The sequence below is a fragment of the Helicoverpa armigera genome, chromosome 30 (genome assembly GCF_030705265.1).
Source record: "Helicoverpa armigera isolate CAAS_96S chromosome 30, ASM3070526v1, whole genome shotgun sequence".
NCBI classification, from domain to species: Eukaryota; Metazoa; Arthropoda; class Insecta; order Lepidoptera; family Noctuidae; genus Helicoverpa; species Helicoverpa armigera.
The window spans coordinates 1775639-1802415 of NC_087149.1; the positions used below are offsets into that span (position 1 = coordinate 1775639).

General features: G+C 37.8%; 2 protein-coding genes across 3 annotated transcripts; both read right to left on the reverse strand.

Annotated features, from left to right (window-relative positions):
• Positions 1–963: 963 nt before the first annotated feature.
• Positions 964–24999, reverse strand: LOC110380113 (mannosyl-oligosaccharide glucosidase). The gene is made up of 16 exons (XM_049848050.2): positions 24631–24999; positions 23218–23369; positions 22673–22850; positions 21489–21648; positions 20926–21071; positions 19175–19362; positions 18335–18490; positions 17768–17916; positions 9043–9215; positions 7273–7403; positions 6492–6602; positions 5998–6086; positions 5456–5575; positions 4874–4991; positions 4070–4260; positions 964–2780 (listed from the first exon to the last, which is right to left on the reverse strand). The coding sequence occupies exons 1-16, from the start codon at positions 24844–24846 to the stop codon at positions 2644–2646; spliced, it is 2415 nt and encodes an 804-aa protein (XP_049704007.2). The 5' UTR covers positions 24847–24999; the 3' UTR covers positions 964–2643.
• Positions 11987–17229, reverse strand: LOC135119155 (uncharacterized). 2 transcript variants are annotated; one of them, XM_064042959.1, is made up of 6 exons: positions 16586–17229; positions 13917–14123; positions 13562–13678; positions 12790–12906; positions 12476–12568; positions 11987–12371 (listed from the first exon to the last, which is right to left on the reverse strand). In XM_064042959.1, the coding sequence occupies exons 1-6, from the start codon at positions 16623–16625 to the stop codon at positions 12052–12054; spliced, it is 894 nt and encodes a 297-aa protein (XP_063899029.1). In that variant the 5' UTR covers positions 16626–17229; the 3' UTR covers positions 11987–12051. The 2 variants fall into 2 exon arrangements, with proteins under 2 accessions (XP_063899029.1, XP_063899030.1); XM_064042960.1 differs by lacking the exon at positions 11987–12371 and having other exon boundaries at positions 12476–12906; positions 16586–17228.
• Positions 25000–26777: the final 1778 nt, after the last annotated feature.

The following is a 26777-nucleotide window of genomic DNA, read 5'->3' on the forward strand; positions in this document are numbered from 1 at the left end:
ACTATCCTATTTTCTTTCTCAAGGTCAAGTCTATCTCTGTACCAAATTGTATTAAAATCAGTTCAGTGGTTTAGACGTGAAAGCGTAACAGACAGACAGACAGAGTTACTTTCGCATTTATAATATTAGTAGAGATTGGTATGTAATACGGATCTTAGAATTTCGATTGCATACTTTTATAAAATTAATTTATTAAGGATCGCATTGAGGAAGCATTCACAAATACATAATTATTCGGATTTTTACCAAGAACTAGAATTTTTTGCTAAAAAAAAAGTTTTTGCAATTTTTTTCAAATCTACATACGTTTCTGTTAAATTACGGGTGTAGTAATTGCTTAACACAATTAAATTTCTATAATTCATTATTTCAATATCTTTTAGATACCTATAATATGGAAAGTTTAACCTTTTTAAACTAAAAATTTTAACATAAAAAAAAATGCTTTAAAATCAACAAATATCGCTTATTCGTCTATTATTTCAATTTATTACGCTAGCAACACTACCTGGATTATTTTATTAACGACAGCCTCACGTACCTTTTTAAATTTTAAGACTTAATAGCACTTATTATTTTATCTTTTTTTATATATAAGTACCTTTCATTAGTTTAGCTACACGACGTAAAAAACATTTGAATTTGAATCAAGATCTTTAGGGTCCGTCCAGACAGACCGGCTCGGAGAGGAGAGCAAATTCTTAACACGTTGAAAATCTAGTACTTAGTATTTGAAGTAAGGTTTATTTTTGTCTGTGCACTGATTTTGTCATTAAGATTGCTCGAAGGCGCTTGGTGTGAAATAATAAGAGGATCCGACCGGCTCCGATCGCATACTTTTTCTCAGTCTTGCAGACATTTGGCTCTGATTGCATCTCACGCAGCCGATCGGAGCCGATTCCAGTCTGTGTGAAAAGAAAAATGCGCGCCGATGCTCTCCGAGACGGTCTGTCTGAACGGCCCATATAACAGCTGATTTACGATTGAATTTTTAAATTTTATCAAGCCATACTTTCTTACTAATTGTATTCATTAATAATTTTAATTTGAGCAAATTCCTAATGCGATTTATCCAATAGTTTGATGCGTTTTGTAAATTTTGTGCGTACTACAATTTTCTACAGTTTTCAATTCTTTCAATTACAAGCAATTGACAAGTCTGGTGCCAGGGGCCCGATTCTGCTAAGATAATAATGTCAAAATTGAATCGCAATAGCAGTTTTAACCTTAGCGGGCATTCTGCTACTAATGTAAGACCAATCGTATTCCAACGACATTCGATTGGTTTGCGATTGTTCTGCTATTTGGTCTATACGGTAGTTTGCTCTACAATCATATTACAATCGTAAATCATTTGCAGACAATGTGATTCATTATTGAATCACAGAAAAGGATGAAAACGTTCATTTAAAAGAAAAAATAGCGAAATGCCACATACGCTTCAATCGTAATTGAGTCGTGATTGGATCTCAGTTGGATGTGAATCGTCGTATGTCGTAAGTAAAATTATCAGAATCGAGCCCCAGAACACAAAATATTTCGGCGCCTCGTTTCAAAAGCCTTTTGGCGACCTCATCCTAGCGCCATAGTCGGTACATAAGTACTCAATTTTTACACTTTTTAGCGTGTTCTTTTGCTATTTATACTATCCATATGGGATAATTTACAAACAAATATAGGAATTTGTAATTATTTATAAATAGCTATAAACAACTTTGACCTGACTACTGAAAAAATCTGTCGGTGAAAAAGAGAGAGTAGTCACAAGTATTTAAATTGACACCTTTTGTCACAAAACTGTAGGTCCCGGCAGTCAATGAACATCCTTGGCAGTCGTTACAGGTAGTCAGAAGCCAGTCTAACCAAGGAGTGTTGTGTTGCCCGGGTAACTGGGTTGAGGAGGTCAGATAGGCAGTCGCTCCTTGTAAAGCACTGGTACTCAGCTGAATCCGGTTAGACTGGAAGCCGACCCCAACATAGTTGGGAAAAGGCTTTGGAGATGATGGTGTCACAAATAGTCAACACATTATGTCGACGTCGCTCTGTCTAGCTGTTTGATTGAAAGGCTATTGAACTAGTTGGCTGCAACATAAACAAATTTCTGTACGTGTGTTTTGTCATTTTCATCCTCGTCAAAGCTGGACTCCGTTTAGGAGTAGTCAGTTAACAAAATAAAATCTTGTATGTATGTATATTTTTTTAAACATTCCTGCGTGGTTTAAAAACGAAATTAAACCCGGTAGATGGCGTTACTATCGTTGTTGTTTCCAATATGGTTGTCTCTATGCGTCTAATACATTGATATACAAAAAACCCAAGATGCACACTCAACGTCTCAAAAACGTCCTCACCAAATGAGCGCAACATTCAAAATTGTGTGCTCATTTTCTTTGTCCTAGCGACCACTTCGGTCGTGAAATTATATTGCTTTAACTACAATGCGTTGTAATAACGACTTTAAGCAATTCGCGTAAAGTTGAACTTGCAATAACGTTTGCTTGTACCTTATAGAAAGAGACAGAATTAGTGTTCGGGGATACTTTCGAGCGTTACTTTTATTCGAGACCGTGCATCTTGGGTTTTTGTATATGAATGGTCTAATATAAATAAAGTTCATTGTGTCTCCTAGCGTCCTATGTTACCCTAGTATTCATCTGCCATGATCAGGACTACCAGGGCTGTCCAGCCGTTGAAGGGCTTACAGCCTGAACCCTTGCCGTCTTCCCCGGAGTACTGCTCGAATAGGTACCCAGCGCGTTTGTATTCGTTTAGTATGTTACCTGCGAAAAATTACATTTATATGTAAGTAAATACTTTAGTAAAAACGCAGTGGCTTAGTGGGTAAAGAGCCAACCTATCGAGTATGACGTGGGTTCGATTCCAGGCCAGGCAAGTACCAATGCAACTTTCTTCAGACACCAATGGCTGTGTTTCGGATGGCACGTTAAACTGTAGGTCCCGGCTGTCATTGAACATCCTTGACAGTCGTTACGGGTAGTCAGAAGCCAGTAAGTCTGACGCCACTCTAACCAAAGGGTTGCCCGGGTAACTGGGTTGCGTAGGTCAGATAGGTCCTTGTGGCACACTGATACTCAGCTGCAGCTGCGAGATACATAAATAGTTCTACTGCTCAGTTCTACGTTAGAACTATGTAATGGGAACTGACCAGTATAACTATTGGGAACAAACCTAAAAAAGTACTAGGCTGTCATAAAATGAAAGAGCTACTCACGAACGATATTGTCTCGTAGCCTGGCGTTGAGTTCTGCAGCCCTGGCCGCGTGAGGTCCCTCTATACTCGCGTAGTGCTTCAGAGAGGACAACGCGAGATAGTTCTACTGCTCAGTTCTACGGTAGAACTAATAAGAACTGAGCAGTAGAACTAGTGGGAACAAACCTAAAAAAGTACTAGGCTCTCATAAAATAAGAGCTAGTCACTGGCGACATAGTTGTGTATATGCCGCCCCCCACTCCCACTTAAAACTTGGTTAACTATTCTGAAAAAGTACTAGGCGCTCATAAAACGAAAGAGCTAATTACGTACCATAATATATGCCATCGTGGACGTTTGCCGTCTTCCCGTCTGGAACCTAGAGAAATCTTCTAAAAAAGTACTAGGCTCTCATAAAACGAAAGAGCTACTCACGAACGATATTGTCCCGTAGCCTGGCGTTGAGTTCCGCAGCCCTGGCCGCGTGAGGTCCCTCTATACTCGCGTAGTGCTTCAGAGAGGACAACGCGAGATAGTTCTACTGCTCAGTTCTACGGTAGAATTGATGGGAACTGACCAGTATAACTATTGGGAACAAACTTAAAAAAGTACTAGGCTCTCATAAAATGAAAGAGCTACTCACTGACGACATAGTTATGTATCCCCCCCCCCCACTCCCGCTAGAAACTTGGATAACTCTTCTGAAAAAAGTACTAGGCGCTCATAAAACGAAAGAGCTAATTACGTACCATAATGAATGCCATCAGCATGGACGGTAAAATGCCGTCTACCCGCCTGGAACCTAGAGAACCCTTCTAAAAAAGTACTAGGCGCTCATAAAACGAAAGAGCTACTCACGAACGATATTGTCCCGTAGCCTGGCGTTGAGTTCGGCAGCTCTAGCCGCGTGAGGTCCCTCTATACTCGCGTAGTGCTTCAGAGAGGACAACGCGAGATAGTTTATGGGGATCCAAATTTGACCCCTCCAGTATGGGGGGTCGTGTTCTGTGTTCCTCTTCATGTATAAGGGAGATGATTTTGAGAGGGACCTGTGAAGTAAGAAGTCATCCTCAGTAAAATTCTAGCTTTAACACCACAACTACTGAGCCAATTTAAGTTAAACCACAATTTAGAGCCTGGGAAAGCACATGGCCACTTTTATCCGCTTGCGGTAAAGTGGTTCTCCCGATAAGCGGGTGTACATCTAGTATGAACATAAATGTACACAAAAAAAGAAATAAATTCTGCCCAATGTAACACCAAAGTATGTTCTACCCAATTTGACGTCCAACAATGTTCTACCCAATATCACCCAATTAAAAGTCTAGCTGTATTCCACCACTACCATTCTTGTATTCATCAGAACTCAAAACTGCTGGATTTGCAAAAAATATACTAGGGTCAGTATTATCTATACTAATATTATAAAGCTGAAGAGTTTGTTTGAATGCGCTAATCTCAGGAACTATTCTACTACTGGTCCGATTTGAAAATTTCTTTCAGTGTTAGATAGCCCATTTATCGAGGAAGGCTATAGGCTACTTTTTAACCCGGTACGGGAAGTAGTTCCCACGGGATGCAGGTGAAACCGCTGGCAGAAGCTAGTTTAATATATGTGGACAAAATTAATACATTTTATGAAAATTCATAATTATATCTCACCTGAGTCCGTATGGAGACCAGAGTAGTTCAGGTTTATCTAAATCTTCTAGTATTTTACCCAGCTTGTCACTGTCGGGTTTCAGCACTTTCAGTAACATCGGGAATAGGGATACGTAACCTGAAATATAATAAAAAATTAACTACAAGTTCTGTACTCTCACTTTAGTAGACTTTTGATAAAGGTAATTTGAAACGGGCTTTTTATTTTAAAATTCAAATTAAAAATATATAAATTTTACATTAGTAATATGGTCTGAAAGCCAGTTTTACGGATAGGCAAAATGTTGCCAGGCCCAGGTAACAAGATACTTTTGAAAGTTACAGTGATGATGAAGTATTATTTAGTCTGGATGTTGGTGATTAATTCAATTATGCATCGGAGAGCACGTTAATGTTCCTGCTAGTGATCTCTCTCCGGTGGTGTCGGATTGTGGTCCCATCGCGCTATGAGAGTGAAGGAATAGTGAGTGCACCTGTGTCCAAGCAAATGCTCGTGCACTATAATATTAAATAACCTGCGCAGCTGGCTGATCTCCTTACATGAGAACAGCTCTGTGGCTAACAGTCATCATTATTACGTACCAAAAGCAGAGGTGACAAGCCTGGGTTGCGGGGGCACGGTGACACTGCGCACTACTCGAGCGCCCTCTGACGGATTCTTGGGCTGTTGGCGAACTAACTTCACTCCGTCCGTGTGGAGCCCTGAAATAACGTAATTTAATGGACTATTTTTATTAAAAAACTAAACTCAACGTAGTTGGGTTAAAGACACTTTATAATTGGTCTATAATGTATTTTTGCAGTGAAACTTATAAGTGACAGCCGCAAGGTGGGTCTTGGCTGTCATTTAACATCTTTGGAAATCGTTACGGGTCAGGAGCCAGAAAAGACAAAACGTCTTACAAAGGGATATCAGGTTGCCCGGTTAACATGGTTGAGGAGGTCAGATAGGATTGAGGAGCCATATCATACGTTAATTTATTGTAGTTAGATACATCTAGTTAAGACTGGAAGCCGACCCCAACATAGTTTGGGAAAAGGCTAAACAGATGATTAAATTATTTGCGTGAGTAGGACCAGATCTTCTAGTTTTGGGCAATTGTTTGTAACTGTATTGAACTTACCATAATCGGCGTATGTCTGTGTGTGTGACGACCAATGCAGTTCATTTAGTAATTCTTCGTCACCTAACTGTTCTTTGGTCGCTTCATATCTGTAGAAAACAATTAATGTGTTATGATATGATATCAATATTTGAAGCTGCCTCGTTGGTCTAGCTGTCACAAGCGCGGCTGCTGAGCACGAGGTTTCGGGTTCGATTCCCGGGACGTGCCGAAATCACTTTGTGGGTTTTAGAAACTTTCACAAAATAGCCCGGAGCCTGCAAGTTGGTAATTGATACACCCGTGCATCGGAGAGCACGTTAACATCGGTCCTGCTTGTGATCTCTCTCCGGTGGTGTCGGATTGCCGTCCCAACGGGATGAGAGTGAAGAAATAGTGAGTGCACCTGTGTCCAAGCAGCACTGTAATATGTCCTGCGCAGTTGGCTGATCTCCTTACATGAGAACAGCCGTCGTGACCGATAATCGGCTAGGAGGTCAGTTTAGTCGACTTACTTGCTGGAGTCGCGATGCAGTACATCGGCGATGGTCATCATGGCGTCGGCGGCCGCGTACATCCAGCACCTCAGGTCTACGTGGCGCTCTATGTCTGATGGGTGGGATGCCCTGGAAACAAACACATTGAAGAAATAACCAGCATTTTATACAAGCTAAAGCATAAAATGGGACCGAAAAGTGCTGGAGTGGAGACCACGGACTAGCAAGCGCAGCGTAGGACGTCCACCAACAAGGTGGAAGGACGACCTTATGTCGGTCGCCGTCAACGCTGGATGCAGGTCGCCTCCAACAGGTATCTGTGGAGATCTAAGGGGGAGGCCTATGTTCAGCAGTGGACGTCCGCCGCCTGAGATGATGATAATGAAAGCATAAAATGCCTCCGTAACCCCGAAGAGTCAGCCACAGTTGCCGACTGTACATTTTGGTAAGGCGAAATTCCACCTCTTCTCATCTTGAGGAAACCTGGACTATATAGTCTGAAATCAGCCGTATTGAGCAAGCGTGGTGATTAATGCTCAATCCTTCTCCGTGTGAGAGGAGGCCGCAGCCCAGCAGTGGGACGATAAAAAGGCTGTTACTGAAATTCCACCTGTCAATGTTTCTTCTGGTTTACTCGACCTAGCACTAGCTATTTGGTGCGAACATTTTTTAAATGTCAGTGAAACTTTGTGCTCCATAAGACTGTCCCATCTACGCCCCCCGCGAATTGAGGCTAAGAAAGATATGAACCTACGACGGATAAGTATATGAGGACAAGGCTCGTTAAACATAGACTTACCTAGGATAGTCATCAAGTCCTGAAGTCAGAGTCTTAGGGTTCAACTGCAGGCCATCATCTTCACGCCCTCGCCAGCGATAGGAAGTGGGCTCATCCCCTTTCTGGGTGGTTTGGAACCACTGGTACCACGCCTGGAACAAACAAACATTTTGCACAATACGGATAAACGAGAAAACTACCGACGGCTTTTTTTTCATTTTCGTTTTCGTCAGACTTTGACGCACAAGTACTAGGCTCTTAGAACAGAGCAAGAGTTACTTTCATACATCTTAACCAAACAGCCTGCGCCTTCCTAGAAAGTTTATTTTTCGTGATTTATTTCCCCAAGGTATTCTACCAATGGGCTTGGATCCGCTGATCTGATCACCACTTTGAACTGGCGTAGCGGAGACATTATTTTATCCTTTTTAAAATTTTATATTTTCAACACTTACAAAACATGAGAAAACTCTAGAAAGTTCCTTTTGCGAGGACAAGCTATTTTTTTTTTTTGTAATTTGCATCTAATCATTCTATACAAAGTATTAGGCGCCCATAACAAGCTAGAACCTTACCTGTAACCTACTAAACATCCTGTCAAGAGTACTTCTATGCTTGGAGCCGCTGACGAACAGTTCCGGCCTTATCTTCACGAAGTGTGCCAGCTGTATGAGCAACATCGGCGGGTTGGCAGCCGCGTTGAACTTAATATTTTAATACTGTACTTTGTACTAGGCTCTCACAAACTAACAAGAAATGCTTCCATACACCACGTCGGCATGAATGAATTCGACTATTGAAGTGGACATAACGGGGCTTTAATTCTCACACCAAACATAACTTTTTGCTTTAAAAAAAAAATAAACTGAAAAACCTACGAAATCTAAGAAAAAGAAAGCCCTAAAAAGATTTTTTGTTTTTCGTCGACACTACTTTTCTTAATTTTCATCACAATGTTCCACACAAAGTACTAGGCGCCCATAACAAGTAAGGAGCTTACTTGCAACCTACTGAACATTCTACACATATTTTCTTAATTTTCATCAAAATCGTTCTACTCAAAGTACTATGCGCCCATAGCAACTAAAGAGCTTACCTGCAACCTGCTGAACATTCTATCCAGAGTGCTTCTATGCTTGGACCCGCTGACGAACAGTTCGGGGCGTATCTTCACAAAATGTGCCAAGATAACTCTCTACTACTAAATAAATATGTATTTGAAAATTTTATATTGTCAATACCCGTACCACACACAACAGAAGGTTCCTTTTCCGAGAAAAACAGCTAACCATTCATGTAATTCTCATCAAAATTGTATACACAAAGTATTAGGCATTCATAGCCAGTAAGGAGCTTACCTGTAGCCTGCTAAACATCCTATCCAGCGTGCTTCTATGCTTGGATCCGCTGACGAACAGTTCCGGCCTTATCTTCACAAAGTGTGCCAGTTGTATGAGCAACATCGGCGGGTTGGCGGCCGCGTTGCTTTTAATATTTGCTCTGCACTGTACTTTGTACTAGGCTCTCATAAATAAAAAGAGATGTTTCTATACATACACCACGCCTGGCGTAGTGGCGGATTGAATGAATTCGACTATTATATTGAAGTGGGCATATCGCAGCTTTAATTCTCACACCAAACATTTTTTGGTATATTTAAAAATTGAATATTTAAAAAATCTACGAAACCTGAGTAAGAAACGCCCTAAATAAAAAGTTTTGTTTTTTCTTAATTTTCATTAAAATGTTCTACACAAAGTACTAGGCGCCCATAACAACTAAAGAGCTTACCTGTAATCTACTGAACATTCTATCCAGAGTACTTCTATGCTTGGAGCCGCTGACGAACAGTTCTGGTCGTATCTTCACGAAGTGTGCAAGTTGTATGAGCAACATCGGCGGGTTGGCGGCCGCGTTGCTTTGTACCACGAACTCTTTGGGTACTCTTGCTAATGCCTCCGATCCTGGTACATGAAACGAAGAAATGGTATGAAATTAATTTTTAAAAGGTAAAAGAAAAGGTTATGTTTGACGGCGCCACCGTCGATGTGTCAACCGTCGATCTGTCAACGGTGGACCTTATATAAAGCGGCGCGGCAGGACTCGGGCATAGAGTATAGTAAATAGATTGGGAATAGAGAACCCACTTCGATTTTTTTCTGCAACCTTCAAACGATTTTTGAAGCGCCATCTGGTATCGTCTGCCGAAACAAATTGTTTATGTGTGCGTACATCCCATTTCACACACATGTATACATCAGTATTGTCTACAGGTTATTCGTCATCTCGACAGACTAAACTCACCATTAAAGTGTCGAGTTGGTGAAACTCGAAATTTGTACATTTATCATGTCGTCAACTCGCCACTCAAGATTTTCATTCGTGTCCAGTTAGTGAAACTTAGATTTTATCACTTTTATGTTTTCGCCAACTGGATACATTGTGTCACAAACATCATCGGCCACTGAACGTCCATTTTGCAAACGTTTGAAACGCGAAAAGTTGATTCCCAAACTTGGCGAAAACATAAAAGTGATAAAATCTAAGTTTCACTAACTGGACACGAATTAAAATCTTGACGTGGCGAGTTGACGACATGATAAATGTACAAATTTTGAGTTTCACCAACTCGACACATTCGTGGTGAGTTTAGTGTGTCGAGATGACGAATAACCGTCTATAGATATTCTAGGGAATTTGTTCATACGTACGTACTTACAAAATATAGCCACAGAATGTAGAAAATAGTTATTTATTGAAATATGGAAATACAACACAGATTACTACAACTCAACAGAACAACGTTATGTAGGAACATTTAGAAAGTACTTAGTAGGCGACCTGGAATTAAATAAAAATCATATTTACTTATGTTTATGTTTATTGTAATAAATTTGTGCTGAAAGTTTAGTTTCATCATCCTCATCACGATATTGGATTTTACCTGATAAAATTCGATTAATTGAGCGGCACCAACTATATACCAAAATATTTATTGTAATGTTTTCAAAACATTTCTTAATTCTATCTTGTGGATATCGCAGGTGAAAGGATAATCCACAAATATGTCTAAAAACATTTTTATCTTTTCTTTTAATTTAGTTTTTGGCACATTCTTTTCAAAATTTCTACTACAATATTTTGTATGTCTTTAAAAACTTTTTCCGCCACTATATTGGGATACAACAGACAATGTTTTCCTTTTGTATATTCTTTTGCCCTTATATAACTATTTGATTTTAATTGACTGTCGCCAGTTAGTTCAGTTTTGCAGTGCCTGCATGATTTAGCAACTTTTTTAAAACATTTAGCCAGCACCCACCCACATACATAATTGGCCTGACCAGCATCAGCAGGCTCAGAATTTAAATTTATAAAAGGCACCTCAATTTCGTCATTTTCTTCTTGCTGAAATGGTAGAACCTCATTACTGGGAACATTAGAAGTGTTTTCTAAAAGTTTGTCTTCCAAAAAGAAACTCAATGTCTGAAGACAATCATTGTCATCATTTTCACAGTTAGCGTTAAGTGAATGGGGTGAGTTATAATTATTTAAAAGAAGTGATTTATAGGCACCTTCAAAGCTAATTGTGTTGGGTGCCGTATTCCTCACCCCAAAACTTCTAATGTTCCCAAAAATTTTCCAGTGGGTCCTGGTTAAAGTTTCTGGTCATCATTGTATCAAATAAATATTTTTGGGATAATATTTTCCACAACTGTTGCATGCCCTCAATAGTACGTATAAAATTTTTATTGAAGGTACCGAACTCGTTTCAATTAATCTTATTTTATTTTCCTTTTCTTTTTTAACTTTAATAAATTTTATTGATTTTAATACCTTTTTGGCATTTTCCCATAATTCATGATGAGGAGAATTGTTTCTAACACCACATTTATACATTTTTCCATGTATCATATTAAATGAGCTTGAATTTAAGGAATCAAATAAATTGTCCATCATTTTGGTAAATGTAATTACTTGGCGGCACTCATTAGATAAATCGCCCCTAGCAGATAAATGTTCTGCAGCTGTAGCAACACTGCGGCTAAAAATTTGGGTTGCGTGTTTGACCTTCATTTTTTATTTTCTCCACATAAATATGTTCATCAGTTAGTTTCTGACATATTTTAATTCACCATGTAATTTGTCCGCTTCATAAATTTTCTGGTAATATTCCCATTTTATCGTCTTTTCAACCTTTTCTTCGAAGTCGAAATATTTTAAGTCCTTCGTAAGTAAATTGTTTCTTACCCTTTCAATAAATGAGGGACATCAAATAATGGGATAATTTTAGATTTCCTACTTCCATTACATCATGTCTCCATTCCTTATTTTCTTTTATGAATTTTATTCTACTATCTTCAATAATTTCATTCACTACACTGACATTTACTGTGCTTTGGTCGCACACTGTGCACAAAATATTAAGCCCTGTACCCTGAACATATTTAATGACTTTTATAGTCAAGGCTTTTAATTCTGCTTTGTTAACAGAATTTGTAAAAGTATGCAACAGGCTGTTTAAATTTTTCTTTAATCCTTTGACCATGTAAACTAAAACATGGTCAGCAATTTTTTTACTACGCCAAGCGAATCCCTTTAATTTATCCTTAGATCCGTCGTAATGGATCTGCGGCGATATTGACATCTCGTCAAAAATAAGACAGCAGAGGCGATCTTCTGGACTTAATTCCTTCACAGTCTTTCTCATTTTATGAATAAAACTTATTTAGCCCCGACTCTATTTCAATTTTCGCAAGAAGCCTTTTTAATGATTTTATAGAGGGCAATGTAAAGTATTTATATAAAAGAGTATAACTCTTGGGACTCTTTTTGTACATGGAGAGACAAAACTTTTTCCTTTAAAGTAAACCTCCGCCCACGAGCTCTCTTGTGAGTTTGGGTGTACTGCATGTTTGTGAATATTTTTGCTGCAGTTGTCATATTTCTCGTTATTTTTTTTAAACAATTTGTATTGCTAATTTTATCAACGCTGGCTAATCTTTCTTTCAAACTACTACTCCGTTTACGTAACCGAATAATTTCGGTTTTTAAATTCTTCATTTGGAATCTTGAAATCTTTAATTCATTCTCCAGCGATGAAGTTGATTTCAGTTTTTCTGCAAAAAAACTTTTACTTTACTACTTTCCACACCCAGATAAAAGTAGCCTATGTATAAACATTTTTTGGATATCTTATGGTATAAACTACATTGGCACTTACTTTTGTCTCCTTTAAGTTTCCGTCTTTGTTGTATACCATGTTTACTGCAATAATTATGTTCTGCTGCTATAACACACGCATTGGGAGGTGCAGCTGAAAATAAAATAATAATAATTCACCATTGTCATTGTAAACATCAAAATTACTAGTGTGAGTTACATGAGGATTATTAACCTAAATTGTCATTACAATAAATCAAGTTGAAGTGTGTTTGTAATGACTACACAACAGTTACATATTACTTAATGCAGTAATTAATTATGGTAGCTAGTTAAACATAATTTGAGAATGTAGGTAGCCAAGCGTTTACATACCAGTGATTATTTGCTTTGATGTAGAAGGCAGATCCCATATATTATGTTCAGGCATAGGAAGTTCAGTTGGTATATGTGGAGTTGCAGGAGGCATATGAGCATCTTGTGATGGAGCACCTGGAAATAGTAAAAACAAGTCTAAGATCCCACTAAACAACAACCTTCACCGAGTTGGTTAAGGGGTGAATGAACAGTATTTTATATCCAATTAAATATTACTATACTGCAAACAGGTGGCCTTAAAGGTATCTATGAAAAAAATGAAATTTAAAAAGCGTCGCCCCCACCCAGAATACAAAGGGGGCGGGATTCTCCATCGCGATTAGCTCCGGTACCCGCCTGGGGTATTATTACTCTATTTCGTAGTCGCATTAAATTATATTAGGAGCAATGTTTTAAAACTTAAGAAAAAGAAAAGTTAAGAGGTGAAAGAGAGAAGGTGACTGCAGAGTACATATTTTAAAGTAATAAGATATATATTTTATCAGACACTGAAGAGAAGGTAAAGGGAAAGGGAAGGTTAGTTGGGAAGTTGGGACCGTTAGTTGGAAAGGGTTAGCCGAGGTGTTATGACTATATTTTCTGATGGTACCTCATGTTTACCAATTGGCACAGGGTCGTCTAGTTCTTACTGACTTCTTTAAGCGTTCATGCCTTCCCCCATCACGTCAAGGTGGCCCCATGGGGATTATTATTATAAAAAATGCAGTATTTAATTATGGCAGCTAGTTAAACATAATTTGAGAATGTAGGTAGCCAAGCATTTACGTACCAGTGACTATTTGCTTTGATGTAGAAGGCAGATTCCATATATTATGTTCAGGCATAGGAAGTTCAGTTGGTATATGTGGAGTTGCAGGAGGCATATGAGCATCTTGTGATGGAGCACCTGGAAATAGTAAAACAAGTCTAAGATCCCACTAAACAACAACCTTCACCGAGTTGGTTAAGGGGTGAATGAACTGCATTTTATATCCAATTAAATATTAATATACTGCAAACAGGTGGCCTAAAAGATTTCAGTTCAGTTTAATTGTGAATAATTAAGAATTTTGTTTTCTTAATGGCAATTTTAACTCAGTAGGTGGCATTGCGATCTAGTTCAAGAATAAAGATCTAAATCTTACCCTGAAGATGGAGAGTAGGAACAGCTATGTTATTTAAACGGTTGTTGCGATTCTTAAACTTGTCTGCAAAATGTATGTCACAGATGACTCGCTTTCTGTAAAATTTGATATCATCTGCAGTCTCCAGTTTTCCACCAACTATATTAACCCAGGCTTTGAATAACTCAGGATTCTTTTCTGGGTGTGGAAATTGATGTTGTGTCACACCTGAAAAATAAATTACAAAAATATGAAGTTTGTATGCTGATATTGTATAGTGTATGTATGAATGAATACCTATTACCTATGTATGTGTGCGCGTGTCTATCTATGTATGTCTATCTTATTAAATCATGTATCATTTCATATGGGATTCAGTAATAAATGGTTACTCGTAAGGAACTGTGTTTCTCTAAACGCCCAACCTTATAATTGACTGAGTTGGTATCTCCGTGATGACAAGTTTATCCGGATGACTAGGAGCTTTCAGGAGCACGATTCTGGGGCCCGATTCTGTTAAGTTAATAATGTCAAAATTGAATAGAAATTGCATCGCAACAGCTTTTTTAACCATATCGGGCATTCTGTTACTAATATAAGACCAATCGTATTCCAACGACATTCGATTGGTTTGCGATTGGTCTGCCATTTTGGTCTATATTACCATAATATTCTTAGTCTATATTGCCATATTGCAATCGTAAATCATTTGCAGACAAAATGATTCATTATTGAATGACAGAAAGGATAAAACGTTTATTTCAAAGAAAAATTGCGCAGAATCCTGCCCTGCTAATTTTACTTTAGCGACATGCGATTCACATCCGACTGAGATCCAATCACGACTCAATTACGATTGAAGCGTATGTGGCATTCCACTATTTTTCTTTTAAATAAACGTGTTTATCCTTTTCTGTGATTCAATAATGAATCATATTGTCTGCAAACGATTTACGATTGCAATATGGCAATATCATCATCCTCCGAGCCTTTTCCCAACTATGTTGGGGTCGGCTTCCAGTCTAACCGATTCGAATTATTCCCAACTATGACCCGCCCCGGCTTCGCACGGGTAACAGTATTTCTCCATTATTTAATAGATGTTATTATACATAAAACCTTCTCATGAGTTACTCTATCTATTAAAAACCGCATCAAAATCCGTTGCGTAGTTTTAAAGATTTGAGCGTTCATAGGGACATACAACATGACACATGACAGAAAAAGCGACTTTGTTTTATACTATAGTAATAGTCCCTCTAGCTGTCCTCCTGATAGCCGAATTGTCTTCCCAGTTATCACCGGGTGACAATTGTGCCGACTGTTCCTTTGAAAACTGACTAGAGGGACAAATGGGAAGTCTATTTCTCAGTTGTCACCGGGGGGGTGACATTTGCTACGGTTCCTTCTTCCTTCCAAAGAAAAAAAAATGTAATTACCATAGATTTCAGGTTTTTTATTTATTATGCTACATAGAATCTTCCAAAGAAAAAAAAATGTAATTATCATAGATTTCAGGTTTTATTTCTTATAACAAACAACATTGTGTTTCCTTTAATAGGTACATCACATATTATTAATTTCTATTAACACCAATCGTTTTCTTAATTTTATTTAATTTAACAAGATTACAAACTGTGTTACAAATAAGCATGCGACTAATAAGCACTTTTAACTTAACCATTAGTGATTATCTGTGATTAGTATTAATTAAAGTTATCTGTGATTGTGCCTATTATAGGAAACATAATGTTGTTTTTGGTTTTTATAGTAGTATTAACTACTATAAAAAAATCGATTTTTGTAAGCCTGTTGACATTGTGTTAGTTAAAATAATAATATATATATTTTTTTATGTGATTCTATGTAACATAATAAATAAAAAACCTGAAATCTATGGTAATTACATTTTTTTTTCTTAGGAAGGAAGAAGGAACCGTAGCAAATGTCACCCCCCCGGTGACAACTGAGAAATAGACTTCCCATTTGTCCCCTCTAGTCAGTTTTCAAAGGGAACAGTCGGCACAAATTGTCACCCCGTGATAACTGGAAGACAATTCCCGCTGTCACCCCGAGGACAGCTAGAGGGACTATTGGGAATAATTCCCGGATTCAGCTGAGTACCAGTGCTGTACAAGGAGCGACTGCCTATCTGACCTCCTCAACCCAGCTACCCGGCAACCCGATACCCCTTGGTTAGACTGGTGTCAGACTTACTGGCTTCTGACTACCCGTAACGACTGCCAAGGATGTTAAATGATAGCCGGGACCTACAGTTTAACGTGCCATCCGAAACACAGTCATTGGTTTCTAAGATATACTTAGAAAGTACATACAAACTTAGAAAAGTTGCATGGGTACTTGCCTGACCTGGAATCGAACCCACGCCCTCATACTTGTGAGGTTGGCTCTTTACCCACTAGGCCACCACGACTTTGAGGCAATATGGCAATATAGACTAAGAATAATATGGTAATATGTACCTATAAACCAAAACGGCAGACCAATAGCAACCAATCGAATGTCGTTGGAATACGATTGGTCTTATAAATATTAGTAGCAGAATGCCCGAAATGGTTAAAACTGATATTGCGATTTAATTTCTATTCAATTTTGATATTAATAACTTAATGATACTATTAACAGAATCGGGCCCTAGGTACTATGAACTTGATAAAGAAAGCACTTACCCGGGTTGTGTGAACATCCCAATTCGCACCGCCTCGGCATGATTATATGCACTCAAACAAGCGTCTCTAATCGCTAATAACACAATAACAGTGTCTATTTCACAAATATCACAAAAGGCGTCTTTATCGCAAATAATACTAAACACTAATGGCGTCTTTTCGCAAGTTATGTGAAACAATGAAACAGAGGAGCACAGCTCAACTCACTCACTAATTCACCGAAAACACAGCGGATGAGTAAAACTCAAATCAACGCAAGTCAACAGCAGAAAACACTTAAATGGACGAAAACTTAACACACAAATTGTATGTACTGTACTCGCCATTAAAATTCAAATTCTAACTTCAGCATTGGCAGTTGGCACGGTTTATTGCCAACCAAAAAAATAATTATAGAAAAATAATTTATGTATATAAAATAGTGTACAGATTTAATAAAAATAATTGATAGATTTCCTACGTAATACTAATATATAAAATAATTTTTAGATTTCAATAATTTTAGTGATATTTTATGGAAGTTAATTTTTGATTAAAGAGCCATCTATTATCACTTGAAGATATTAAATACTTTAGGAAGAGGATTGCAGATGGCGCTTTTCTAAATTTTTTACCGAAATCTAGTCAAGTACGGCAGTGACCAGCCCCTGGACTCGGGTCATTCGTTCGCCGACCGTTGCCGAGTGCACACCTCCCACAAATTCGTGATAATTTATTTCGTTAATATTAATTGTAGTGACTAATATTGTGTTAATTGGAATAAACCAAGTGATTGTGTGAGAACCCCTTTGTTTTATTTAACGATGTCGGATCCTGACGCCGACATGTTTTAATGTAAGTATATGTGAAGCTGGAAAGTGAGTGACACTCAATAGCTCTATTGAGTGTGTAAATGAGTGCAGCAATGACTGTTGTTACTTTATGTCCAAAGGTATGTGTATATTGCGTGTATTCAAAATGCTGATGTAAAGAAAAAAAGTGGATTAGTGAATGAGTGCGGAAGTGAATGTGTGAATAAGTGAGTGTCTGAATGAGTGCGGAAGTGAGTGTGTGTGTAAATGAGTGTGTGCCTGAGTGTATGAACGAGTGGGTTGAGTGAGCGTGTGGTTGAGTGGGTAAATGAGTGTGTGCCTGAGTGTATGAATGAGTGACCTTGCTTTGTTTATTTAACCGTACACATACCTAAAATCTGTTCTCTAGGAATCCAGCCCTCGACATTGATAAGGTCTAACCAATGTGCCGCGATGTCCATCTGTATGTCGTTAGACCATCTTCCGATGAGTAGACCGTGGAAACCCTCGTCCCAGAGGAAACCGCGGGGGAAGAATGATCTAGAAACATGAAAGGAGAATATAAACTACTGTCTACCAAAAAAGTGGTCTAGGTAAGCCATTATGACATCAATTTTCTACCAGAGCGTCAGATATCCACCTTTTTCTTCGAGAAGTCAAAATGATTCACGACCTTTGGGTAGACAGTCTTGGCCAACTGATCATCTGCTTAGCCATTTCCCAACTATGGACACTGAGGTCTGCTTAAAGTTTCATTAGAAGCATGACTCTTTGAAACTACATAGCTATCCGGATAACGCTATATTTTTTGGTTAGATTGGTTGTCAGATCTTCTACCTTCTTTTCTTTCTGGCGTTATGTCTTTCCCCTCTTTACTCTTTATCCCGATTTTCACAAATCTTCATCAAAACTTGACTACTCAAAGACCACATTATATTTTACAGTAATAAATGATTACCTGCTAGGTACACCAGTATATAAAGGTGCTCTCCAATAAGGCACTGGTTCCCTGGTATATTGAGACTGCACTCGACCCGCGCCGAAGAAATACCCCACTCCGCCCAGAGTGTTTGATAGAGCTGCCCTGGCTATTGCCACGTCGTGTGGTGGGTAGCTGAAAAACAAACATTCGAATTGAGAACCTCTTCTTTCTGGGAAGTCCGTTAAACAAAATTATATATACCTATGTATTATAAAAAATACTATTTTTTTATTGTTTGTTTGTAAGGGGGGAAAGGCCCAAAAACTACAGAACCGATTTGAAAATTTATTTCACTGTTGAAGCAGGTACTATGTGCATGTAAATTAATGCAGAAGTAACTCTATAATGTCTGTAACGCCAAAATTTCGGTACCGACTTAAATTATATTCGGTGCACAGATAGTCTACAGACTGAAAAAAGACATGTGCTACTCTATATCCATGTGCTTTAAATAGTTCCATTGGAATACGGGTGTAATCGCGGCGGAAAGCTCATTAAAGAGAAAGAAATACGAACGCGTAATACATGATGATGCCACGCGTACATTAAGCTAAAATCGGAAAAGTGCGAGTCGGAATCGCGCACAAAAAGTTCCGCGCCCATCAAAATATTTATTTCATTTTAGTTTTCAGTATGTTTCAGCGGCAACAGAAATACATCATCTGTGAAACTTTCAGCTCTCTGACTATCACGGTCTCATGAGATTCAGGCTGGTGACAGACGGACGGACGGAAAGACGGACAGAGGAGCGAAAACAATAGGGTCCCATTTTACCCTTTGGGTACGGAACCCTAAAAATGAGATTAAAAAACTCACCCTTTCTCATCCAATTTGAATTTCTCTTCGAATTCAATATCAAACGAGGTCTTCTTGGCCTCCAAAGCTTTTGTATACTTTTCCCCCTTTAGTGGAGGAGTGGGGAGATCCTCCGTGGTATAGACTATGTCTATGGAAAATGGAGTTTCTACTAACATCTGTATCGGCACGAAATTTATGTCTTTATCCTGAAAACAAAAAATATTATAAATAATATCATAAATGCGGAAGTTACATCAGATAATTTAGAGCTTTCTATCCGGATGCGGGAAGTAGTTATGGGGTAGCAGGGGAAACGGAATAGCTTGTATTAACATAAATGTTGCTTCTACCCAATGTAACTGCAAAATAAGTTCTACCCATTCTGACCCCAAACAACCCAACTAGCAAAATTCTCCTATAGCAATTGACTAATAAGATTACACGCCTTATAGAAATCTAGTAGACGCATTAACTTAGGCCACTGATCCTGCTAAAGCATCTTTTAAGATGATTTGCACTACAAGTACTTTCGACCGTATAGTTTAGTTTTATAAATGTCAATAGGATTATTTTACACGACTCTTACTAGAGCAGTCAGTCAGGATCAGTCTTATAAATGCAAGTTATAAAAGTTATTAGCAAAGTGTGACTTTTGATCCGATAATCGCATTTAGTAAGATTGTTTTATCTTGTTAACGTCTTGTTTCATTCTTCTATAAGATATGCACTTCCTATAAATGCCACAGATAAAGCTGCTAGAGGTAAAGATATTATAGAACAATTTTATCTTAGTCGTGACCCTTAACGGATTCTTAGCAGCAAGCTAGCATAGCCTCTGATTTTTATAAGTAAGGAACCTTGAAACTTAAATATGGTGGCGTAGGTATGTCATGTAAGCGTCTTAACTTAGATTAAAAAGTCATATAAAGGTTCTGATAAATGCAATGTAATGGCGCCCTATGTAGGACAGGTATTTATTACTTTATTACTGAATTAACAAATAATGAAAATGTTAAATTTTGAAGGCGTATGAAGATATGTTTATTATCGTCTAACATTTAATCAATAAAATTATTTTCGCAAGTTGTGTAGGCACTCTTTACGAAACAGGCACACGACAAATGTTACATAATGACAAACCTTATTATAATGTGACTTTACTTATATTTTGAAAATAAAAGAGGATTCAATGTCATGCACAAGCACAGTACAATGAATTAACGAAAAAAGAACGAATGATCGACTGAATGAATCTACTAATGATATTACGCTGATCACTGTAGGACCAATTACTCTAGTAGCGGCACGCGCCAGATCATAAAAGGACCAATCGCTCTTTTTGGATGCATTTACCGGATTTTTATAGGTCAAATATGTTTTGTTAAAGCACTTGATAAGGTAATTATAAAATCAAATAGCACTTTACCGGATTATAACAAAGCGACTATATGGCGAAATAGTCCAATAAACTGCGCCCAAATGCGGCTATATTATCGTTTACAGGATTTCTATAGGATTAAAAAATACGTGCTCCTAGGATAATTACAGGGCTACATTTTGCTACTTGGGTAATGTTCTACCCAATATCACCCAACTGTTCTAAACCTATAATAAATTAACAAAGATCTGTACCGTTATATTTTTTTATGTTCAAAAATTCTACTGTTGCTGTTACAGCCTTTTTATCGTCCCACTGGCGGGCACAGGCCTCCTGTCACACGGAGAAGGAAAAAATTCTATACATATTCCATAATTCTTGGCCTACATACCTTGCTCAGTTCATCATCAGCGCCCAAAACTGCTAGTTTACCAAAAATGGAATGTCTTTCCACCTTGAGTAGCGCATAGAACTTCTCTTTGAGGAGATGCAGCCCTGGTGCGTGGGCTTCCGAATATGACGTGTGGAGGAGTTTACCTGAAAATATTAGGGGAAAATAATTTACCTACTGGAAAAAAATATTTAAAAAAAAATTACCATCATCTGCCTAGCCTTTTCATAGGTATGTTGGCGTTGCCTTAAAACTGTAACCAGATGTAGTTGAGTGCCAGTGTGCCAAATGGAACGACTGCCTATCTGACCTCCTCAACCCAGTTAACCCGAGCGACTCAATACACCTTACCACTTACTAATTAGAATTGGTTACGGCAATTTTTATAGTGGCTCATTGAAAATTGACCGCCATACCTACTTATGGTGAATTAACCGTAGATTTTTACGGCAGGAAAACATGTGAACATAAGGCCTAAGCATGATGGTCAGACTTTCTTGCTACTGACTGCTGTACCTTAGAAATATATTAAATAGGTTCAAACAAAATAATTCATCCCTTACCCTGATTAGGCACCAGATTGACTCTAAAGTTATGCAGCTGTGGCGTATGACCCAGTATAGAGCCGTCTTCATACCAGATGCGGGAGTGAGGAGCGGCGGCCCCGAGAGACTCATCCAGCGCCCCGTACCAGATTAGCACGAAGGGTACTTTGGCGTTACCCTGGAAATGTTGGAAAAAGGTGTAAGTATAGGTTAGGTTAATAAATAAATAAATAATGCCGGGACACTTTTCACACACGGTCGGTGAGCCCCATGGTAAGTTATTAATTAACTTGTGTTATGGGTGCTAACACAACTGATAAACTACATATAGCTACATACATACATATTATAACACCCAGACCACGGCCAACAAGCATGCTCATCACACAAATGTCGACCGAACCGGGAATCGAACCCGGGACCTCAGGTTCGGCAGTCCGGCATGCAAACTCATGCGCCATCGAGGTCGTCAAACCTCGTCGAGGTTAGTTTAAAATATTTATATTTAAGTTAGTTTGAAAATAGTCATTTGTTGGAAGGTCAATTTTAGGGTAGATTCTTTTATGCTTACAAATAAATTGTTGATAACTGATACAATAACGTAGACCTAAATATACTCCAGGAATTGATACCAACCGGATGGACCTTTGGATTTCTATACATCTTTCTATTTATAAAATCTTTCTATATATTCCTTTTTCTATTTCTATAATCTGTTGATTTGGCTACTAGTAATAGAATATGTATTGTCATAAGTCCTGTACAAGTTACCTACACAAGCAATCTCTAAGCAAATCAATAAACAGACAGTTTATTAACATCCACCACAAACACTCTACTATGTGTACAGTTAGTCAAAATGGAATGCATGTAATAGTCAAACTGGAATTTCATAACTTCCCGTGCCTAAAGCCTAACTAGAAAAAAATATTTGAGCAATAGTTATTGACAAAGTTCCAACCATTTGATGATGACGATGTCCTCCTAGCCGATTTATAGGCTACGGCGGCTGGTCTCATATAAGGAGATTAGCCAACCGCGCAGGACATATTATACTGCACAAGCATTTGCTTGGACACATGTGCACTCCCTATTCCTTCACTCTCATAACCCGATGGGACGGTAATCCGACACCACCGGAGAGAGATCAGGCGCCATTTAAAATATATTCAAGAATCAAAATATTATTTAAATAAACATACCTTAGTTGTTACATTGATCCTAACAGTCCAATGACCCCCGTGTTCACCGCCGGGGGTCTTAATAAACGAAGTAGTGATGTTATGAGGGTTATCCGTGATCAGTTGCTCCCCAAACGTGACCCCGTCGTGTCGGAGCCAGCCGTATGTCGCTAGGTTGTCATTCTGGTCACACCAGTGTCTGTGGATGTCAAAATGGGTAAGAGAGGAAGAGAGAGGTGAATTTTGATTAATGTGGAATTGGTATTGAAAATCTATGTTTGCATTCTATATTACCTATGTTGCATTTCAAAAAATACCAGTACAGTATATACCTAGGTGAAGTTTGAATACTGGAATTGATGCTCTCAAAAAAAATTCATTGAATTCAGAAGGGATCATCTAATATATAACAAAAACCATCAACACTATTTAGTATGTGAGCCAGATAATTCGTAAAAAAGGTATCACTATGAAAAAAAAAACACACTTTTAACCCTTTTTTTGTAGAAAACACTTTTAAAATTAATAACACTATCAAAATTGCAAAGACCCATAATCTTACTAACCTTATACCCTTATGTGAGGAGGCAGCTAGCTCGTACCACATCATACCGAACACGGGTGACCGCGGCTCCCGACTCTTCATCCCCATGTACACACCTGGCCTGTATGTGCCCCAGTAGCGCTCCGGTATTTGTAGACCGGTTTCTTTTACTACCTAGAAAGGTAGGTAATGGTTTGATTAGTACTTCATATTATAAAAAACCGGCCAAGTGCGGGTAAGTCTCGCGCACGAAGGGTTCCGTACCATTATTTATAAAACCGCATCTACCTGTTGTCGTTATCGATATCGAGCAAAAATGAGCAAAAAAATCACGTTTGTTGTATGGGAGCCCCCCAAAATATTTATTTTATTCTAGTTTTCAGTATTTGTTGTTATAGCAGCAACAGAAATACATCTTCTGTGAAAATTTCAACTCTCTAACTATCACGGTTCATGAGATACAGCCTGGTGACAGAGGGACGGACAGAGGAGCAAAAACAATAGGGTCCCGTTTTACCCTTTGGGTATGGAACCCTAAAAACCCTCTATGTATACTAATATTATACATTGTGTCAAAATCAAAAGTCATTTATTCAAAGTAGGCTGAAAATCAGCACTTTTTGAAGGTCAAATTTACAAAAGACAGCCCCCAAATGCTAGCCCTTCACCACTTCCTATCTGTTTTTGCTGGGAAGAAGAAATGGTGGAACTAACTCCCCAGCAACACAATTCTCTTTGTATGGTCGGAGTCGGAACAGCACAAAACACTCAATAATGTTATGTTTGGATATATGTACTAAACTGATTTTGAAAATTCTTTTGACAATTGAAAATAGAAACCTACATTTTATCGATGTTTTGATATATTTTATACTGGTATGAAAAATAGTTCCCACTCACACACAGATGATATGGAAACAGCTAGTTTGCAATAAATTAAAAAACTATTAATTTTTCATAGTAGGAACATATTGAGTGATGAGTGAAGTAGGGTTCAGGGGTACAATTTAGCACTCTATAAAGAACCAGGTGCTAGAAATAAATAGCATAACAAATATGCAAAAAAAAAAAATGAAAATCTGTGTTCCACATTCATGAACATTATAATTTTACTGTCATGTAAATTATTGTAACAATGTTATGTGACATACATTCCTTTGAACAACTCAACAGCATTATCGCACTATATGTAGAAGTACCGGCTTTAAAGATTATAAGATAATCATTCATAAAACTGGATTTGGTTTTAGACTTGAGTAAATAAGACTATTGTAATATCTACATGAAAATTAACACATTATGATTACTTAAAACTCTATTTATCTCTTATTATCGCTTAATTAAACGATGAATATCACTTAGTTCGTGGAAAAGGGCTTAAAAACTATAAAACAAGGAAATCCGATAGCAAATATACATTTGAAGTTTTACGTACCTTATCATCGTCAAATGGCGTGTTAACCCGAGTTTCCAGGTAGCCTAGAGTGCTTATATACACGGCGATTAAAAAACAAACGAAGCCGACACCGGTTTTCCATACAGAAAGGAACTTAAACGTCTTACTACCAAACGAGGATTCGCTACTGCCCGCACTGCTACTTGTATCGTTCTTATCTGTTTTAAGCGACACTACTTTTCTATGTCGAACCATTTTAACTATTAATTAATAACTAATCTACAATATGTATGCGGAATTGACACTTTTTCTTTTATAATTTATCTTTAAATTCGATTTATATTTTCATCGGCGTTCGCGAATTGAAAGCATCAATACGCGAGCGCGATTGACGTTTCGGTTTTATAGTGATGTCAATGTATTACTAAAAATGTCTATCAAGTTAATCGACTAAATGGTGTACAGCTACCAAAAATAATATTCGGTCTTCAGGTGTCCATGAGACGTGATAATCCGGAGAAGATCTAGCCGCTTTTTATTTCCAATTATAAAAAATACTACAATAAACATGAAACTACAAATATCAGTATGAATATTCTATCCTAACGGTTGATCATTAAAAATATGTGAAAAAAACAGGTAATGCTTGTTTTATAATAATATGCAAATGCATCATACGTTCATATTGTAAATACAATTAATCTGAATTTTGAATACTGCAACTTTGCAACTTCTGTTCGTATAAGTGACGACGCCCAACATGAAATTTATCTACTAAAAATCCAAGAGTAGCCTAAAAGATTTTAACTAAACACTATACACATTTTTAACTATTCATGATCCACATTTTCGTATTGTCCAAGTATTTTGTCACATCGTGAGACGATAATTTAGTCGATTGTAAAATTTATATTCTATTCATGTATTAGTCTTTAAAGTAACATCACTAACATCAATACGTGGGCTTGTTGACATTATTTTGAAGTTGAATATTTCGTTCGGAAATTCGCACATAATTCAACGTTTCAAAAGTGCAAACCCAAGCATAAGTTTCAAAACGTTTTGGTATGTTTTTTTTACTTTCTTTTTTTTCAATTTTTCCTACCCATGAAATCAATTGCCCCCTTTATGCTATTACATCTGAATTATAGACAAATGATGTACTTATTATAGAAAGAGTGATATAGCAGGCTGTTTCCTGCGATTTTACTAGCATCTTTGCCTAACTACTTCAGGCACATTTTCCTTTCACAGACCCAGACTGCACGAGAGCAGAGCGGAGTGGAAGAGTATTTGAACAACAAATATTTTCTCTCTGAGGAATAGGGTAGGCGATATCGAGACGTTTGAATTCATATTAATAGTAAAAACACTTTTCTGCTCTGCTTTAACTACTTTGGTGGATTCTGGACTTTACCTGGGTTTCCCATCTGGGGCACGATTCTCCTAATTTTACTTAAAAACATTCGATTTACGTTCGACTGCGATCCAATCCCGACTCGATTACGATTGAAACGTAAGTGGCATTCCACTATTTTTTCTTTGAAATAAACGTTTTTATCCTTTTCTGTCATTCAATAATGAATCATTTTGTCTGCAAATGATTATTATTGCAATATGATTGTAGAGCAAACTACCGTATAGACCAAAATCACCAAAATAGCAGACCAATCGCACACCAATCAAATGTCAATCGAATACGATTGGTCTTTTATTAGTAGCAGAATGCCGGACATGGTTAAAACTGCTATTACGATCATATTGCGATTCGATTTCTATTAGATTTTGACATTATTAACTTAGGAGAATCGGGCCCCTGCATTCTCGCTGTAAATTTTTACCTTTGTTGGGTGTTTCTTTTTCGACTTATCACTTAATAGAACAACTTAAAGTAAGACTTTGTTTCATCTAAAATTCTCTATCTTTTCAGTTATTTTTTTTTCAGAAGCAACTTGGTGGATATGTACTTCACTCGGATGCATTCTCTGACTTCACATCTGTTTACATCCTTCCTTCTAGCTAGGGAATGCAATCCCGATCTCGCGAGATCTCGATACAATCATATGATGACGAGATCTTGTACGAGATAGCTTTAAAATTAGACATAGACAGATTATAAAATTGACATGGAGTTTGAGGGAAGCAAGGAGTGGTTTTTCATAGATTCATGAACCCATACTGAGTTT